The sequence below is a fragment of the Rhinoraja longicauda genome, chromosome 31 (assembly GCF_053455715.1).
Source record: "Rhinoraja longicauda isolate Sanriku21f chromosome 31, sRhiLon1.1, whole genome shotgun sequence".
NCBI classification, from domain to species: Eukaryota; Metazoa; Chordata; class Chondrichthyes; order Rajiformes; family Arhynchobatidae; genus Rhinoraja; species Rhinoraja longicauda.
Genome location: NC_135983.1, coordinates 14,258,552 through 14,278,824, shown reverse-complemented (window position 1 = coordinate 14,278,824; position 20,273 = coordinate 14,258,552). Strand labels below are relative to the sequence as shown.

The 20,273-nt window shown below is 46.7% G+C and overlaps 1 protein-coding gene across 1 annotated transcript; it reads left to right on the top strand.

Annotated features, from left to right (window-relative positions):
* The first annotated feature begins 8,951 nt into the window (after positions 1-8,951).
* On the top strand, positions 8,952-20,273 carry barhl1a (BarH-like homeobox 1a). Its single transcript, XM_078425923.1, has 3 exons — positions 8,952-9,814; positions 13,908-14,130; positions 18,554-20,273. The coding sequence occupies exons 1-3, from the start codon at positions 9,364-9,366 to the stop codon at positions 18,843-18,845; spliced, it is 966 nt and encodes a 321-aa protein (XP_078282049.1). The 5' UTR covers positions 8,952-9,363; the 3' UTR covers positions 18,846-20,273.

Sequence of the window (20,273 nt, the reverse complement as noted above, 5' to 3'; positions counted from 1 at the left end):
CCAGGTTAGATTTCATTTGACTTTTTTTTCCTGCCCAACTGGACAAACTCTGCAACATCAAGGTTCCTTCCCCCTGTCGACAAAGCAAGGGCAGATGTTTGCATCGTCGGCAAAATTATGTACGTCCAATGTTTTAATAGTGCGCTAGGAATTGTGCTATAACGTCGGCGAGATACAGACACTGGGAAATCGAAGATCGTTTCGGAGGATAATTATGTTTTTTTAATACAGTTAGTGGAAGTCTGGGATGCAATTTCGAAATGCAGAGAAGACTCCCAGTCAGCGTCTGAGGAAAGAGATACAAAGTTAACTTTTAGGATCCAAGACTCGTCGCCGGACCTGTCGAGAACTAACCAGTATTCTCTGATTCAGTTTAAATAGGAACCCTCCTGGCAGGACGTAGTTGCTTGGCGTGTTCCACCCGATGCGCTTCCATTAAAAAAACGTACAGAAGTATTGTTTAATTTACTCACTATATTGCAACTCGAGTAAACAGGACCGAGGTCATCTACTGTTCACTAGATCAGGGTTCAGCATTAACCCGGCGACAGCTTCAATCAGGCGAGTCTTCCTTCCCAGAATAAAATACAGGCTCCAAATTTGTACCGTACAGATTAAAAATGTAATCCTGGCTCTTGCCCGAACCCATTCCCCAAGAGCAGGCCCCAAAGATAAAATAATCTAAAACGAAGATAGACCAAAGTGCCGGAGTAAACTCAGCGGGACAGGCAGCATCTCTGGAGAGGAATGGGTGACGTTTCGGGTCGAGACCCTTCTTCAGACTGATATCAGGGGAGAGGGAGATACAGAGATAAGGAAGGGTAACGTCTGAAAACAGGACAAAGGGAGTCGAGATCAAGGAAAATGTAGAATAGATCATTGTTGTCTGGGAGAAGATAACAACAAACAAACAGAGATAAACTAGCCGGAGGCGATAGGATTGGTCGGAGAACTGGGAATGGGGAGGGATGGACAGAAAGGGAAAGCAAGGGTTACTTGAAGTTAGAGAGGTCAATGTTCATACCGCTGAGGTGTTAACTGCCCAAGTGAAATATGATTTGCGCTGGGCCTCACTGTGTCAGACTTCGCTTGGGCATTTTGCACCCCAGCGGTATGGACATTGATTTCCCTAACTTCAAGTAACCCTTGCTTTCCCTCTTTCTCCATCCCTCCCCTTTCCCAGTTATTCGACCAGTCCTACTGTCCCCGACTACAGTTTATCTCTGTTTGCCTTGTTGTTACCTTCTCCCAGCTAACAATCATCTATTCTACATTTTCCTTCATCTCGATTCCCCCGATTCCTTTGCCCTGTTTTCACACCTTACACTTCCTCACCTATGTATCTCCCTCTCCCCTGACATCAGTCTGAAGAAGGGACTCGACCCGAAACGTCACCCATCCCTTCATTCCAGAGAAGCTGCCTGTCCCGCTGAGTTACTCAATCATTTTGTGTCTATCTTCGGTTTAAACCAGCATCTGCAGTTCCTTCCTACACATAAAATAGTCTAATTGTTTTCAAAGAAACCAGTTCCAAGTCTATTTTAATGCGTCTACTTGATATTTCCGTTCGTTGAAATTGGTATTTGCTGGTGCTGGCAACAGAAAGCGTGATGACCCCATGATATATCAAATTATCATCAACCCCACACTGAAAACATCTCCGTTACGATGAACATCCCAAACGCTCACGAAGCAGTTCAACATAGAACAAACTAACAGGAGAAGGCCCTTCGAACCAATCTCCTCTCTCTGCACATCTTCCATATCTAAGTATTCTCAGCCAAACATGATATTTGTCACACCAGGTGGCCAAGTTTTACTGTGTGATAATTGAAAGTTGGTTGGATTTTTCCCTCAGTTGAAATGCAACTAATCTGTGATGTTTCTCCCTTTCCCCGGGACCCACGACAGACGGAGCAAGTGCCGGGGAGATTCTGCTGATCTGAGTGACATCGGTATTGACTCGGAGTCATGGAGAACGGTAACAAGCGCTTCACCCAAAACGGAGTCTTATCACAGAAATATCATCACTTCACCGGCAACTCGTCCATGACCAGTCCCGACCTCTTCAGCCCTGACCAGATTCTCGGGATGAGTTTCTCTGAAGCCAGTCCAGCGCCCATTTACTCTTCTCCCCCGTTCATCCCTCACACCCTCTCCCGGCCTCTCCACCTCCTCCTGACTTGTGGGTGTTATACCTCTGCCCAGCCGTGTGGCATAACTCGGCCCAGCGATCAATGGCCCAGCTCAACCTTCTCGCTTGCCGCCAGGCATTAAACCTGGACTATCTCACACAGGGATGTCAGACCATTCCGTTTCCGAACTGTTTCCTGCAACAGTCAGGAAGTTACTTAAACTTCGCAATCCGAGTGGAGGTTCTGTGCCCGACACGGATTAACCTCACTGGCGACCCTGCGTGACATATTTCATCATGAATGTTCAGCCCGACTGAGGCTGGTTAGTGATGACTGACATCCCTAATATTGTGGGCAAAGCGTTATCCCTGCGAGGATGGCGAACATCCATCCCGCTGCCGCTGCGGTGGTATTGTCTTTGGGAGCTTGTGTTGCGGCGAATAGCTTGTATTTCCTCTCCACAGTTAACATCCCCTCGCTGTTGTCCAGCTCGGGGCGAAGACAGCAACAATACAACTGGAATACAATACAAACAATACAACTTCAAAGCCCTGCCCAGGACCTGCAGACCCAAGAATCCTTCCAGCCGTTCGGCCCATCGAGCGAAGGTGGATCCGCGATGGCGGAAGTTCGTAGACAAACACAAACTTTTTGTTTCACTTCACAGAAACATTTTCTGTTTTACCGCTGATATCAGTTAACTGCATTTTGCCTTCCTACTTTGCAATGAAATTCTTTCAATGAGAGAGTCGTGGGGACAACCGTTCGGTCCAATTCGTCCGTACTGACCAAGTTAGTTCCAATTACCTGCACCTGGCCCATATCCCTCTACATTTTTCCTATCCGTGTATCTGTCCAAATGTCGTTGGATGCTGTTATTGCACATGCCGCAATCACTTTCTTTAGCAGCTCGTTCCACATTTGCACCATATTTGTGAAAAAGTTGTCTCTAGGGTCCCTTTTAAATCTTTCCCCTCTCACCTTGAACCTGTGCCCTCTAGTTTTAGATTTCTCTACTCTGGGGAAAGAGACTGTGGCCTTTCATCTTATCTTTGTCTCTTACGATCGCGGAAACCTCTATGAGGTTATCCCTCAGCCTCCAACCCCCTCAGGAAAAAAAGTCCCACCCCATCCAGCCTCTCCCTATAACTCAAGCCCTCCCGACCCGGTAACATCCTCGTGAATCTTTCTGTGATCTTAGCCCGATTCCCCGGAGTGTCCAGTAGGGACGAATGTCAACATCAGGGTCGAGGCTTTATCACAATTGTGCGTTCTGGTGACTTTTTAAAACAGTTCCCTGTGGGAATGCTTGCAAATATCCGATATTACACCGTAAGGTTTTAACGGAACTGAAATACCCCGTTAACCAACCTGTGAAGAAAGTGTGAAATCTGGCGGTAAAAAGGATTGCTTTATCATAAAAGTGATTTAAAAAAGTCACGAAAAACCTTTGTTAAAGTGACACCTCGCTCTGCGCCCCCCCCCCCACCTCGCCGTCCACTCCACAGACCCCCCCCCCCCACACACACACACACACACTACCCCCCCCCCCCCCACACACACACACAGACACCCCCCCCACACACACACACACACACACACCCCCCCCACACACACACACACACACTTCCCCCCCACACACACACACACACCCTCCCTCCTCTCGCATCCTTCCACGACCTTTTCCCACAGACCCCCCCCCCCCGCATAGACACCCTCCTCCCTAAGGAATACCCGTGCAAAGATGGAGCGGATGAACAGTAGGGAACGCTGTTGTAGACAGGATGAATAGTTTAGTTTAGTTTACAGGTTTAGTTAGGAACATCCCCCCACCGTGAGCCCCAGTAAGTATCGCGACTATTAAATGAGCGTTCTTGACCACTTACCGAAACCCAGTGAGAAGTTGGGTTTCAAAATAACGATAACTTTCATAAATGACGGCACGGTAGCGCAGCGGTAGAGTTGCTGCTTTACAGCGAATGCAGCGCCGGAGACTCAGGTTCGATCCTGACTACGGGTGCTGCACTGTAAGGAGTTTGTACGTTCTCCCCGTGACCTGCGTGGGTTTTCTCCGAGATCTTCGGTTTCCTCCCACACTCCAAAGACGTACAGGTATGTAGGTTAATTGGCTGGGTAAAATGTAAAAATTGTCCCTAGTGGGGTGTAGGATAGTGTTAATGTACGGGGATCGCTGGTGGGCCGAAAAGGCCTGTTTCCGGCTGTATATATATGATATGATATGATATGATATGACGGGTGCGATTTGCTCAATAATTCCTCGGCGATGAAACAGGACACTGTGCGGTCTCTTGTTCTGCGTTGTCCGTGATAGTTATCCAAGTCCATCACTGCTACATGTCAATATGACTCATTCGGATCAAACTCAAATCCGCTTAAATCGGTTCTTCAATAAACTCTTACGAAACTGCCTGTGCATTCCCGGCTTTAAAATTAAAAATCAGATTGGATTTTTTTTTTTAATTCCTCCAGAGATCAATGAACTATTTCGCCAGGGCTCTCAGGGCGAACGGGAGAACTGCCTCTAAAGTAACGAGATTGCTCGTTCAGAGGGCTGGCATAATTACAATGGGCCGAGCAGCTTCCTGTCGAATTCTCAGATTCGCCCAACATTTCTGAAGCGCATCGGCCCCGGAGTTTGTTCTTGAATTTTTCCTACGTCGCTTTTATTTTGCATTAAGTCAACTTTCATGTGATGGACTCGGATTGCGCCCGGGTCGCACTTCGCGGTCAGCCCCTGTGGATCTATATCTTTGAGGCTTTTGGGCATTTTTTGTTCACCAGCTCCTGATTCTTGCAACACTTCCTTTAAGATTGAGGAACCTTCTTAATATTCTGCTGTCTCCATTGTGACACTTTTGAGAAACTCTGGGTTTTTTCCGGGTAAGGTCACAAATTGGCCCCAGAGAGAAACTAATAAATACTTACAAACAGTTGAAATGATAGGGGGAATCCCAATGGTTGACCTTTATTAAGCGGTTTATTCGAACTCCCGCTCCACCCTCACCCTCCTCCACCTGAGTCCATTGTGGCCGCGGTTTAACGCGGCTAAGGAGAGGCCGAGACTGCTCGGCAGGGCACAGTGTATGTCCCACCTTTCTCCTGAATGTATATCCTGAGGTGCTGCCTGCCCCGCTGAGTTATTACAGCACTTTTTTCCCCCAAAATATTTGTCACTTGTTTACAAGCGTGTTTAGGTAGAAATGCACATTTAATTCGAGAGAATAATATCCATTGTTGTACTAAATGATCTATTATGCACCAAAAAATATAATTAAACTGGAATAAACGTATTTATTTTATTTAATCATGTAACCACTTAACTGTTCGAGCTCCCTGTGGCCTGGAGGTGATTACAATCCTGGGACTTCCCACCCACTGACAGTCGGGGCAAACGTCTCGCCCGGAGAGAGGAGTAAATGCAATCTTGTCCAGCTAGTAGTCTCTGACCCCGGGCCTGACTCCCGAGTCCGTCACCTTCACCGCGGAACTGCCCGGGTGGCGCGATGTAAAAAGATGTAGTAATATCACGAATCAGAATCATGCAGCACGGGGGTGGCCATTCGGTCCATTAGTGCCGCTGCTGGTTATTTAACTCTCCGCGCTCTACACGTTTGACTCTTTCATGCTGCCATTTCTTTGCGGAGTTGCCGTGAACATCTCTTCTATCGCCTTTCAGGCGGTCCAACAAAACGCTGCAAAACCTTGCCACTTATTTCCCTTCTGTGACCCACCGCAACACCCCCCGACGCTCCACATCACCCGCTTCCCACAAACACACACACACACACACTCTGCGCACCGAGTGGCGGGGTGATCGCCCCCGTTTGTCCGGAGGAAGCACCCGGTTACTCTGGTTTTCTGACCAGATTAAAAGATTCACTTCCTGACAGCGGTTCGCCCATCGGAAGCTTCGAGTCGCCCGCACCAGCAACGTGAACTTCCCGGCGCTAGCAAAATGTGATCTTGATAGTTCCTCATTCACAACAGTTTGCTCGTTGAAACATAACATGTTCTCAGTTCCCCCAAATGCTTCCAACGCATTAAAGAAAGATTGAGTGGTAAACAGCTGTCAAAGTGAATGATGGGAGGGGAGTAGGGAGGGAATTCGCTCAGAAGGTCCCCAACTCACAGCGTGGTCGAGGAGGGAACCACCGCCACCTTTCAAAGTTGACGAGTTCTCGATGTACCGGAGACCACCAAACAGGCTGGAAGCTGGCATCAGCCAACAGATGTTTATCTGGCCAGCACCAACGGAATGGGCCGAATGGCCACCTCCAAGTGACACAGCGGTTCCACGAAATGACTTAAAATAGTTGTAATAGAAAGGTTAAAACCCGCTTCTTACAATGGGAGCACAGATCTCTCGTTTGACAGGCAAAGCCGATTCGAAAGACAATCCGAAAAAATAGAAACATTTTTTAATTTCTGCAAGTTGTACCTTTATTTTTTTTCTGAGTTTAGGGAAGGAGTGGTGAGGGTATTCAGTTTGGCCGTTCGTTGCTCATGGGGGTTCGCTTAGAATTGAAGCAAATGTTCAATATTTCTGTAGTTGAGTCAGAGCTCTCACCCTTATCCCTGGCCTTCCAAACCTTGACATCAGTGATATTCGCGCTCACGACAACCGTGAGTTTGTATAAACCGATAACAGTCCCATCACAACTTCTATCAAACGAATTAGATGCGAGGGCGCAGATTGACCGCTCACACCGTGAACGCAATTAGCCAATGTGCTATGTAAAATACGGCAGCGCGTGGTTCTAATAACGGAGATGGAGGGATTTATAATTCCCTGGTATAGTAACGCATTCGCATACATGATGCACATACTCAATATTCAGGATCATTTGTCCAGGCGTACAGTGTGTAGGGGAACAAATTGCCTGAGCGACAGTGAGTAAAATGGACATGGAGAAAATATTAAACAATTATGAATAGGTTGCGAGTTTCTGGAGAATTCTGCAAAACTTTGCTTCTGAATGCAAACGACAGGGCAGCAGGAACGCAGACAGTTGGGTTGGAGTTCTCTGGTGATGGACCAGTTGACAGCATCGTGCCAGAACATTGGCCGCACAGACGCACAGGGGGGGCTTTACAACTGAGACGAACCTCTCTCGCTGTGAACGCGCGCCGTGCCCATACTCACACCGATCAAACTGATTTCCCTGGGATTGCTGACGACACCCATGTCTGACTGCGCACAATTCCGGCTGCATGGGTATGAGCGATCTCAGGTAGGGTCGCTGAGAATGTCCCAGGCACCATTATTTCATTTGGGGGGGTGTCGTTGGCATGAAATAATTTCGTGAATGCAGCTGGTACCAGCTAACCGGCCTTGTTAATGTAGCTGATGCCAGCTAACCCTCCTGGTTAAAATACTGTGAACCAGCTCGTCCCTCAGGCGAGTCCGCCTCTAGCAGTCAATTCCCCAGGTTACATCACCTGCTGCCAGCCGCCTCCCTGGTGAATGCGGGGGGCACCGTTTATGTTCCCTCTGGTAAAAAAACTATGTGCAACTTTGTGGGAGTCGTGGGAAGTTTCTAAAACAAAAGACAAAGACTTCGCTGATTGCTGAAAGACAGCAACATAACCCAGAAATGAGACAGTAAACGGGAGACATCAAAGAAAACACACCAGAACGTCTAGACAGAGAGGGGAACAGATTCAAGCAACGCGATTTGCAATCGGCCTCGGGCAAGAAGACCGAGAGACAGCAAAAGGTTTTACTCAAAGTAGTAGCGGCTGGACTCGGAGCTGAAGCGATTTAAAGAGTTGGTCTGCCTATAACTAATGCAATTCAGTCACATGTGGCGAGATGTCCTTAAAGTGGCGTATCTGAGAACAATTACATCAGTGATTAATGACAATTAGTGGAAGTGTTACAACGAATGTAGGGAGAGCCGCCAGCGCGATAGAAAACATCTCGAAGACTCACATTTCAGAGTCTCTTACTTGTTCGCGTGTTTCTCAGTGCCACAGGCAGCGAGCGAAAGTTGAGCCGCCAAGATGCCACAATCTCAAGGACACTCTCATCCCATTCTCAACTCCCCTCCTCCCCCCCCCCCCCCCCCCGCCCCCCAACTCTCTCCCCAAACCAATGAGAGCCGGAGCCGTTATTAGAAGCATCGGAAACACCGGGTCCCTGCGGATATTAACAGGGCACACTTTACCTCGCTTATCGTTGTGAATAATGTATCGTCTTAAAATAACTGCTTATGTTATTAATGTGTGGAGTGTTCTGTACTTTTTCCTAGTTTTACTTTATTTCCCGATTAAATGGTTAATTTATCGTAGTCGGTGAGGGAAAATAATGACATTATGAATTACACAAAGTCAGGTAAACTCTCATAATGCGCAAGGCCTTTGAACTAGAATGACTTGCTGGAATGGTCTGGAAAATATAAAGAACTTCACCCGTGATGTCAGCAAAAGACTCGCTGTTTCAACCTGTCAACCCTGCCCGCGAACAATTAACGACAATAATGTTTGAGACTTATCCCGAACTCAGCAGGACATCGCGTTAAGACGCCGAATTCCCAGACGTTCTGCCGCTGACTGCAATCTATGTTTCTTCTATTCCGCACTGGGTAACTTTATGGCAACTGCTTCCCTCCACAAAACTCCGGGAAAGTGAAGCAGAATTTTGCTGAGGTTAAGTGTCTCTGCATCAGCAACACCCCTCCTCCCCACCGCCCTGATCTGCAATTGCTTTATCTAAACAAACTGCGGAAAGTGCCGGCGTTCCTGGCGTCATCCATTCCAGTTCCTCTCATTTCGACTAACAGGGCCGGTTCTGTAGTCACTGTGATGTCAGCCAGAAGCCCCAATCAGAAACGCTTTTGCTCGGGCACGTGTTACGGATACATTAAAAAAAAAAGAGAGAGGAAAAAATCCCTTGCAAAGTGACAGAAGTGCAATTTAATCCAAAAGTGTCGCGGGGAGGCGGAAATCTGGTGCGCGGAGAGCAATCCTTGGAGGAGCGGTCTGGTCTGCCCCTGTCCACGGTTCTGAAACGCATTCGCCGCCCAAACGACCTCCGAACTAGAATCTAGACCCTGTTTCAAGCCACAAAGAGATTCAGATTTTGCACCAACTTTCTTTTGGAGATTGTAGTCAAGAGTTTATTGCCCGGGATCGCTGTTTGGAAGCGGAAGGATTTCGCCGCCGAGTTCCAGCCAACTTTGTTCCAAATGACCATTTAAGGTGAGACATGGAAGGCTCCAGTTTCGGGATTGACTCAATCTTATCCCACAGGCCAGTTAGCCCGGTCCTGGCCAAAGGAGATTCGTTGATAGGCGACTGCAGATCGCCGCCGGAGATGAAAGGCGCTCTGAGCCCAGTGTCGGACGTGGGGAGCGAACACGATTCCCAGTCCTCGCACGGGACCGAGTGCGGCGAGATGCCACCGCCGCTGCCGGGCGCCGCTGGCGGGCTGGAGTCGCGGCCGCACCCGGGGCAGCTGTGTCCCGTGCCCCAGGCGAGGACTGCCACTTCATCCTTCCTCATCAGAGACATTCTGGGCGAGTGCAAACCTTTGGCGGCCTGCGCCCCGTATTCTAGCAGCGGCCAAACTCCCCAGGAAACGGCGCACAAACAGGGAGAGGAATTCAGAGAGAAACTGGACAAAAGAGAGAATTCTTCCTCCGACACGGAATATAAAGGTAAGCCGACAGCTGGTCAGATTCCACAAAAAAAGGAATAATTCAAACACGATGTGAGAGGGTTTCTGCTAATATTGGGCATATAGTTAGAATAAGTAGGCACACATGCTAGGAGTGGAGGGAACGCCACAAATATTGTTTCTTTCTATAAATTACAGCGAACACAATTTAGTAGATGGCAGCGGCCTGGGTTTGGATATCGTCCAGTGAGCGCGTTTGTTTTTTATTTCTCGGGCAATCTATCCGTGCTAAAATGTGATCGTTATTTTTGTTTACACACAATTCAAGTGGTTTGGACGGAGGTGTAATGCAACGGCTGCCTTTCACACTAAAGAAGCTTTGAGAGTGGATTCCGCAATAGCCGAATCTTTTGTTCCATTTCCGCCACTAACTTTCAGGTCAAAGTCAGCAGGACAGACAGAGTCAATCCGCCGATGATCACGGTATAGTCTGACCCCACCGTGTGACTATCAGGGGGGGACTATCGGCACTAGGTTCCCGCGGAATTATTTAGCAAAAGAACGAAAATAGTTGACGATCTCCCTCGTGTCGTTTCAATAAGCAAATATTCCTAAATTGGCCGTCTATGCTGGGCGGTTCCTCTGTCAATGAACAAGTACAGTGACATCTCTCGAATAACGTGTTAATAATGTAATAAATAACTTTATTTTATTTCGAGTTTATTTGTCAGAAAATTTAAATAGTTACTTTCAGGAAACAGTATTTAAATATTGTATGTTCATCAAGGCGCCGTTTCCCGAAGAATGTAAAAAGAGGGTGGCTGATTTTACTATCCGGACTTGCACACTGCTACAACGGGAAGATTTTAAACGTGTCTTCAACATTTCGCAGTTAGTTGCATTTCTGCGAGATTGTATTAACAAAGTTAATCTTCGCCTATTTGTTTTGAACTGAATCAACTGTCTGCAGAAGGGTCTCGAAAGTTCACTCCTTCCCTCTCTCCAGAGATGCTGCCCGTCCCGCTGAGTTACTCCAGCATTTTGTGTCTATCGTCAGTCAAAGAAACGTGTCAAAGAAACGACAAATTCCATTGCCCCGACCCTATATGTTCGGGGTCCCGTGACCACCAAGGAGAGGCCAGGGAACTAAAAGTTATTTAAAATATCTGCCTTGAATTTTTTTTTAACACAAGAGCAGTTCCAAGTGTGGATGTTGTGCTTTGCGAACTTCGGATTAACCCCCCCCCCCCCCCCCAATATTTCCCATATTAAAATCTTACGAATGGGAAGTGAGCAGATGCAGTAAAAAGCGGAAAATTTGATAGATAAGGTCAGAAAGAATGAGACAGACTGGTGTCTACGAGGTGTGTGGTACGAGAAGGCTTGAGAGATAGCTGGCACAGTCAGAACTCATTCATCAGAGCTGAGATGAATGGGTTTCTTGCAAACCCGGCATCAATAAATAAAAGTGTGCCCGTGTGTGTGAGAGAGTTATTAAAAGTGTAGATAGTAGCAAACTTTTTAAAATAGTGAATATTGAGCCTCACGCTCCCAACGCGAGAGACGTTAAACTGCACCAGCGGCTTTCAATCAGCTGAGAGACCAGAATAAACGAATGTCGGGCTGAAACGATAACCTGTCAACGTTGGCGCAGCTTAACATGAATCAAAAGAATCATTTCAGACCAGTGAGTTACACTGGACCAGGACTCACTGTGATATGATTCACACAGAACGACGAGGAAACGGAAAACTTCCCAAGGCCAGTCTCAACAACAGGGGGAAATGTGGCTGTTCCCGAGAAACTATAACTCCGTTTCTGTGGCTGCGGATGTAGTTTCGAGCCCTGCTTTCAAATGTGAGCCGATTTTCTATCATCGATCTTTAAAGTCGGGGAGCTCCAGTCTAAACTTTGACTGAAGTTTGTTGTCTTTTAAAAAAAATCAAATTCAAGAATTAAACCTTCAAATTATAGTATTACATTTATATATGTTTAGACCAAAACTTAAAATATTTCACCTGGTTTCGAAAGTATTTTTTCTGGTTTTTAAAAAATATTTTAAAAAGATGAAAAAATGTTAATAATCCAGGTATTCTAAAAAAAGGGACTATTTGGACTCAAATGTAAACAGCAATGGTCTGGCCGTCACTGCTGCGGCACGCTGAAACGAAATGTTTATTGTGGAACGTTTCCCGGCGCCTGGCTCGGGATAACTTGCAGTTTTCACTGAGCTGAAGTGGCGCCCACACACATCCATCCACTCGCCGTGTTAGTACCAGTGCGTGGCCTCAAGCATTGGAAAGAAAAAAATGAATGGGAGTGTAATTTTCTTTTTTCAATAATTGAATAAAACCCTTTTATTTTGGAGTTCAGGTACATTAATAAAATCAATGCAATTAATTTATTGGCCCCTGAACGTATTTGCATGTTCACAGACAATAAAACTTTTATTGACCGTTCCCTCTCCTTGTTATTCGTCGTCGCTAAACCGAAATATTGCAACTAATCTGGTAACTGGAACCTTCAGATTCAGCACTGGAGCGACGCTTGTTTTGGTGAAATCAATAGACGTTACTTGGAGTTTTAAGAGGCTGTTACTTTAACCCCACATTTTTTTGCCTGAGGGGGTCTTGCATTTGTACCAAGGAAAGTGTTCTTCCCACGTACGTTTAACCGACTGAAAACACATTGACTGATGATCATTGCCTCGGTTCACCTCTTTCTGTGGACCGGGGTTCTGATCGCCTTGTGTGTGTGTGTGTGTGTAACTTTCGCTGTTAGAACTGTGCGCAGTTAGCGCAGGAAACGTGTTGTGTCGGGCTGCGTGCTCAGTTTAAGGGGAGAAATATTTGCATCTGGCTGTGTTTGTATGTTTGTAGGCAGCTAAAGTCTAAGTACGCCATGTAAACGTACTTTTCTAGCCGTAGAGTCTGTGATGGGTGAAGCGGCGGCAAATTGCTGCAGAAATCACCGCTCGCTGTCAGCTGAAAGGTCGAGCTGGGTTTAGGCGGAATATGTTGCAGTCAGATCGACCCTGTGCACCGCCCTTCACATTATTGTGGTCGCCTCGCCGACCCGTTTAGGTTTCACTTTAATTTGCGAGATAATCCTATGATCAGTTTTATTTCGAAGGATTCTGACGTTAATCGGCTTTGTTAGTTTCTGAAGCGACGGGTGCGATTTAATTTGTAAAACACGAGTTAAATGTACGGAATCCCCCAGTTTTCTATGCCTAATCGACGCAGTCAGCTTCAAGCGATCGGTGTAAATTCGCTAGGTAATCCTGTGATCAGTTTTTTTTAAACAGGGTAGTTCAAAGAATGAGTCTCTAATCGGCCGACTTGCTGTTTGAGTCTTCCCTGGTGACTCAATTAAATGGATTATTTCCTTCCTGGCCCGTGGAATTAGATCTCTGAATTTCTCTCCTTTCTGCTCTCTCCTCCCTTCTCGGTAAAGGCAAACAAAGACCGACTGGATGTGTCCTTTACATCCTACCTGCCGGCACACCACAACTTCAGCTTCCTCAATGGCCAGCGTCAGTGGCCGAGTGGCGCTTAACTCAGACAGCCTCATAGTTAATGTGCCAATCTCAATAACAGACGGAAAAATATCTACTAACGGGGGTTGCAACTTACTGGAGCGAGTGTGGGAGAGATTGAGACACAGATAGCGAGCAGCAGAGGCGAGAAGTGTCCGGTAATTAGAAACTAGGTTGGGGATAATGGGAGCAAGTCCACGCCACCGCTGGGAGAGGGGATGGAATGGGGCGCCGGTCTGTTGTCCGTGTTCCGAGAATTCACCAGATTCCCCGCTGTGAATCCAGAACTGACCGTGTAACCCTGGGCTTTTCAATGAATGGGGAGGCCAAGAATGTACACTCACTTTAAAGGAAGTTGACATTCTCCAGCTTCAGACCAAGAGTTATTATTGTTGCTGGCGATTATCAAAGTTTGAGAACATCTCAATGTGCATATTGTGTGTGAGCAGAGTCCCCGAGGAGAGGCGAAGCTTCCCCAAGTTCTCCCGGTCACAAACGGGGGAGTTTACGATGGCAAGAACCGGTGGCTGTTGGCAATGTTAGCGCTGGGTCTGAACTGTTCTCTGTAACTGTCCGTCCGTTTTCCTGTGTTCAGTCAAGGAGGAGACGGAGAGAGAGATCTCGAGCAGCCGAGAGAGCCCGCCCGTGCGCTTGAAGAAGCCGCGGAAAGCCCGCACTGCCTTCACCGATCATCAGCTCGCACAGCTGGAGAGGAGCTTCGAGCGGCAGAAGTACCTGAGTGTCCAGGACAGGATGGAACTGGCGGCTTCGCTGAACCTGACGGACACCCAGGTCAAAACCTGGTACCAGAACAGGAGGTGAGCCACACAGAGCCACAACTAACTATCACGCATAAAGCCCGCGTAAAGTGAGAAATTGATTGTGTTTGATTGGGATGCCGCTGTTATAGGGGTGAAAATCAGCCCATTCAGCCGAATGTGAAATGGGACTAGTGCTGTTCCCAACCATTCGCTGACCCCCGGATCAAGCAGGTCACAAAAATATAATAACGACCCTCAAACGCCACAGAGAAAATCAAAAACGAGTCAGGAAGTTGCAGGGGCGAGTATGAATCGCAGCCGCTTCAATGAGAGAGTGCTCTTAATCTGATCAACAAGTAGGACTCAGGGTTGGTAACTTAGTGTCTCAGGACTGGAGAGAAAGTGGTGGGAAGAAAGGGGGCGGGGAGGGCGGCTTGACGGTACCATAAGTCACCATTTATTATGGGGGGGGGGGGGGGGCGAGGAAAGTGTGACCATTTTGGGTACCGGCGGCTGTTAAGGACTTTGTCTGAGGGCCATTGGATCAACAATCACACCCGCGCAGTGATAGTTCTAACACCACAGGCCAGTACTGGATGCAACCACATTCAAAACACAGAGCATGAACCAAACCACACACCTGGAACACAAACAGAACCGAAATAACCTAGCTCGCATGGACTCTGAGTTTAACAAGGTGAACAGTCTCTCTCGATGCAAGCATCAATAGGAGGTTTGTAAGGTCAGAATCAATCGAACAGTAAGCTACCCTTAACTTTATAAAAACGAATAAGGTCAAAATTGCTGTCTCGAGATAAGGCGAGGCACAGAGTTGGAAACGCGAGAACTTTGGCACATTACTTCACCTGAAACCCACTGTAGATGTGTGCGGTGTTGCTGATGTCCCGTGGGTAGTACGTGGGGGAGGAATCTGCCAAAATAAATTTCAATTAATAATCCGGAGAAAATGTTGTTTTAAAGTCAAAACTAAGAATCCGCTCAATCCAAAAGTATCTGGAAAACTGGTCCCAAGGGAGGACACCAAACCGAATGAGTACCCCAACTCAACCTGCCCCGTCCCGGCAACATCTGTATGCACAGGAAACTGGGCTGGTTCCCCTCTCCCAGCAGCGTGTCCTTGCAATTAACCCCAATGCAGAGGTGATGTCGTTGGATTTTATGTGGTGTGACTTTTATTGCGCACGTTTCTAGAAGCGTGGCCGTCCCTGCGTTATCTGCGTTCACCTGAGTTAAGTTTGCTCAATTTGATCCAAATATAAGGTCGTCTTCCTGAGATGGAAGAATAATCAGTGATTGAACAGTCGGGTCTTAGTATTGGTACAGCACGTTGCAATATCCAATTTCTTATCACCCTGTTAACACCTACACAGTTCAGAAAATAATTAGAAATAGCAGCTTTTTTAATCACGAGAGTTTGCTTTTGGATTAGCAGACACCTGTCATAGGGACTCCCCCACACGGCCGCCGCTTCCCTCCCACCGCCCAGAGTTCGTAGCACGTATGCACCTAACCTGCGAACCTACATTTAAGTAACAATTATCAAGACGAATTTGTCGTCCAGTTTGGGTATTAAAGACTTAGTCAGGATTCACAAACCACGTTACTGAAGCAATCACTTTAGTTTAGTCCCAGAGGAAAGGGCGCAATGGATTCAGGCAAGGTTGTTGGTCCGGGGGTTATCCACACTAGGATAGTTTGCTGCAATTACTGCTGAACTACTCTTGAAACTGGGCCCAGCAGAGGAGACGATGAAAACCGTCTGCTGATAAGATATAACGAAAAAGAGAAGCCATTATCTCGGAACGTCCTGGGGCGAAGTTACATAAAACTGTCAAACTAACCGAGGCACAGAATTCTGCCAGGGATGGGCCACACTTCAGACAGAGTTTACACAGTAGTCCCTGCGCTATTTATAACTCAGGCGGGCAAATGCCAACGTGTGTGTGGCTGGTCTTATATGTATGTTGTGTACACACATGACAACATGCGCACGCATACATATATGGTTCACAAGAAATAGAACCAGAACAATTAAGGAAACGCAAGGAACTGAAGATGCTGGAATCTTGAGCAAAACACAAAATCCTGGAGGAACTAAGCGGGATACTCAGGCTGAGTTACTGCAGAAGTTGTGCTTTGCACGAACATTAAGCCTAGACTGTGATATAGTAAAGCAAATAACTCTCCCCCTTCACAACGTTTCATTAATGTCGTATCCACATTCAGATGCTTTGTGGTTCTCACGGATTGTCTAAAATCAATCATTTCAAGATACTTTTCGTGATCATGTTAAAACCATTGTTTATGGAGAAAAACTTGCAAAAATCTGATGTGATCACAAAACCTTCTCCGCGCCCGCACAAAACCTTCTCGCCCAGATCAGTTATTTGTGGGACCCTGGGTGTGAATTCGAATTGTAGTATTGCATAAAGTTCCTAATTCCACATTATTGCAGAGATGAGCTCTTGCACTAATTCCCAGATCTCATTTGCTCCGTTTCCAGTGGATGAACAATTACAGCAATCAGATCCGAGACTTTGTAATTTGATGGAACAGATTTGGTGCAGAGAAAAGCGGCGATCTCTGATTCCCCCCTAACTTAATCGACCCCTGTCACCCCCCCCCCCCCACACACACCTGCACCCCAAACACAGACTTCCCTTAAAGAGGGCTCTTTGGGGATTGTTCGATGCAAAGAGTGCCTCGAATATCTTGACTCTCGCTCTCCCCGCCTGTAATATTGGCGGTAACTGCTCCAAACAATTTTTCGGGCGGATCTCCCTAGATTCGTTCGGTGACCACTGGTATCCGGGCAGTGGGCACGGCTCAGTCCAGGGTCCGGCGCGCAATACTAACCTAACACTTACTGAAGAAGGGTCTCGACCCGAAACGTCGCCCATTCCTTCTCTCCTGAGATGCTGCCTGACCTGCTGAGTTACTCCAGCATTTTGTGCATAAATACCTTCCATTTGTACCAGCATCTGCAGTTATTTTCTTATAACACTTACTGGTGATACCGAGATAAATTGAGAGCGAGCTTTTCTCACACTTTTTCTAGTCTCGTGGGAGAAGGAGAAAGGTTCGGTATAAATTCTGTCCCAATCAGCTCCCAGGCCTCATATTCACCCTCGGAGCCGCTATTCTGGGTTGTAGAAGAGTGTGAAGTGGAACATAATTAAAAGATAATATACCCATTGATTGGTGACAGGTTTCAAATCCTCGGCCGGACGTCCGAATGGCGCATTCTGTTCTATCCCGCCTTTAAACAACAAATCTCTCTTTCTGGGACATTACAGCTCATTACAAGGAAGGAGACCATTTTTAAAAAATCAATTAAACATCGCCCCCCTTTCTTAAACACACCCTCAAAGTTTTTGAGTGTTTCCCTCAAAGCAACTTCCTTTCGGGAAGAAATAAAAGTCACCCTGGTTGTCACGTTGGAGCGACCAGGAGCACTAATTGGAGGACTTGGAGAGAATTGGACAAGTTTGGGTTATTGGGAAGGACGGTACTAATCGTCCCGGGCAGCTAGTGTGACAGGTGTGTTCCAAAATTCGGAGCAGGACACAAAACGTGTTGCGGATAATCCGGGATTGCAGCGACAAGAAATGTAACGAATGTTCTGGGGATGTTAGTAGGCGGTAAATGAATGAGAGCAATCTCCACATGAGCGCCGCTCTCTGTGTCGCCCGATGGACTGTCAATCGTGCAGACCACTCTTCCATTCATTATGATTCTGGACTGAAAATATGTACAACTTTCGTTATGCCATTAAGCACCCTGAACCTGAAATTAAGAAACTGAAAGAAATTAAAGAAAATATTTAAACAACAGTGAAGGTGAGAGAGACCTCAAGGGACAAAATCCTCCTTCTGGAGGATTGGGTTTGTTGAAGTTGGGCTTCAGACCCGATGTCTCTTTCCCGTCCCCTGTTCCTGGATCCCACTCATCCCGCGACTGGAAGTTTGTGGGGATGAGTTCAGTCGATATTGTCAAAATTTATGGAGTCACTTCCAGTCTCTGTCCAGCGCGGAGCGGGGAAAATGCGAGAATCTGGAGTTAAAATTCAGCTGCTTCTGATTCTAATTGAGATATATCACGTACACATCCAGCTTTTATTCACCTCTTGCGTAAGATGTTTTAATGCACAATGTTTATAAATACCCACAAGTTGTACGGTTGCGGTTTCACGACACAAGCGCAAAAACTAGGCCCATGAGTAACATCCTGAACCGTGTCCGGAGCCGCCTGTCCCACTGCCCGCTGCCGCCTGTCCGGGTGTCCAGCAACACTGACCTGCTTGTGATCCAGACCGTTTCACCCGGCCGAGGCCGAACAATCTCCAGAGCGAGCTTGGAGATCAATCTAGAGTTTGGTTCTTGGCCTTATTAAGAATACACGAGTGTTAGCCCCGATTCAGCCACGCTTGTAGAATTAACGCTGTTCCCCTCCCCAACAGGACGAAGTGGAAGAGGCAAACGGCGGTGGGGCTAGAACTCTTGGCAGAAGCCGGCAACTACTCAGCTTTGCAGCGCATGTTCCCATCACCTTATTTCTACCACCCCAACGTCGTCTCTAACCTGGACCCGACTGCCATGTACATGTACCGGGGCCCCGCCGCCCCACACCCCGTCATCCAGCGGCCCATCGTTCCCCGAGTGCTCATACACGGACTGGCAACGGGGGTCGACCAACCTCCGCCCCTGCCCGGCCTCGCGGGCGTCCTTCCCCGGCCGCTGCAGCCTCGGTGAGGCTCTCCGGCCCCCGCTCGGACTTTCGTGGAAAAAGCGACAACAAAAAATCAAACTAATTTAAAAAAAAGCTTCAGTATTTAAAAAAAAAGTTAACAATTTTTAAGAAAGATTGTATTCTACTGTATTTATGGTCTTTATCTTCAAACTTTTTTGTGTAAAAAGTGAGAGGTTTTTAACTGTGAAGCATAGTCTTAATTTAAAAAATGTTTTAATTCATCCTCGACATCTATAGTTTATTATTTTTCATTTAAAAATTTATAGTTTTTTACAAAACGGAAATCAACTTCATGGTATGAAAACAGTAATTGGTGACGTTGCACTATTTTAAATACTTTTTGTTGCTATTAAGCATTTAAATTGTACAATTTATTTATTTTAATCGTAAGTTACGACGATCGACGAATGCTCTGTACTATAGTGTATATATACCACGTGAGTGTATTGTTTTATCGGTGGCACATTTTGTAGTTTCTTGTTGTGTTTTTGATTTTCTGTGGGTGTGGATTGAAGACGGAGAGATGACGAGCCCCCCGTTTCCCAGCGCTACCCCCCCCCCCCCCCCCAACACCTCGCCGAGTTGTACAGATATGATTATTTATTGAACGCGGCGCTGGGGCTGGAGCCGCAGCTGTTACTGCAGCAGCCGGGGAGCGGCGCCCCGGATTCGGGCGCCCGACAGATGGAGAGCGGATCCTGGCGTCCCCGGCGCCCACAGCGGGAAACAAAGAAATAAAGGATCTACATTCGGACAGAGAGAGAGAGAAACCACCCCCCCCCCCCCCCCCCCTCAATCCAGAACCCGTTCGGTTTCTTGTACCTAAACTCAACAAGTCATCATTGCGAGGTTTATATGAATAAGTGCGTGGAACGATTCTAAAACTCAATCAATCCATTTCTATCTACACCCTTAACTGCTACGTTGTCTCAGGACTTATATTTTTTAATTCCTATTTAGTGAACACTCCTCCATTTCAATGATAGATTTAAAAATATTTACAGCTCTAATTATATCATTGTACATACAGCACGTCTCGCATCTCTCTGTACAATAATTGTTACAAAAAGTTTGATTGCTGTTTAAATGGAAGGACTGTTCTTTAGAGCGGTGTGCTTAAATGTGAATTCCTGTAGCTGTCAGCTATGCATCAGTCACGTCAGTATTCCATTTAATCGGAACTGAATGCAGCATCAATGGAAGAACCAGGGGCCGAGATTCAATGTCTGATATTCTGTTTCAAGAGTTTGGAAACGTTATTTTTTATACCGATAGTTTGTCAATGGAGAATTTCAACAAGTCGATACATTTCCTTTCAGGCAATTCCACAATAGCTGTTTAAATATCTTCTATTTCTGTTTGCACCTGTCATTTGTAATATATTGAAAGACAAATATGGATGAATGTTCAACATGGTTCCATTTTTTTAA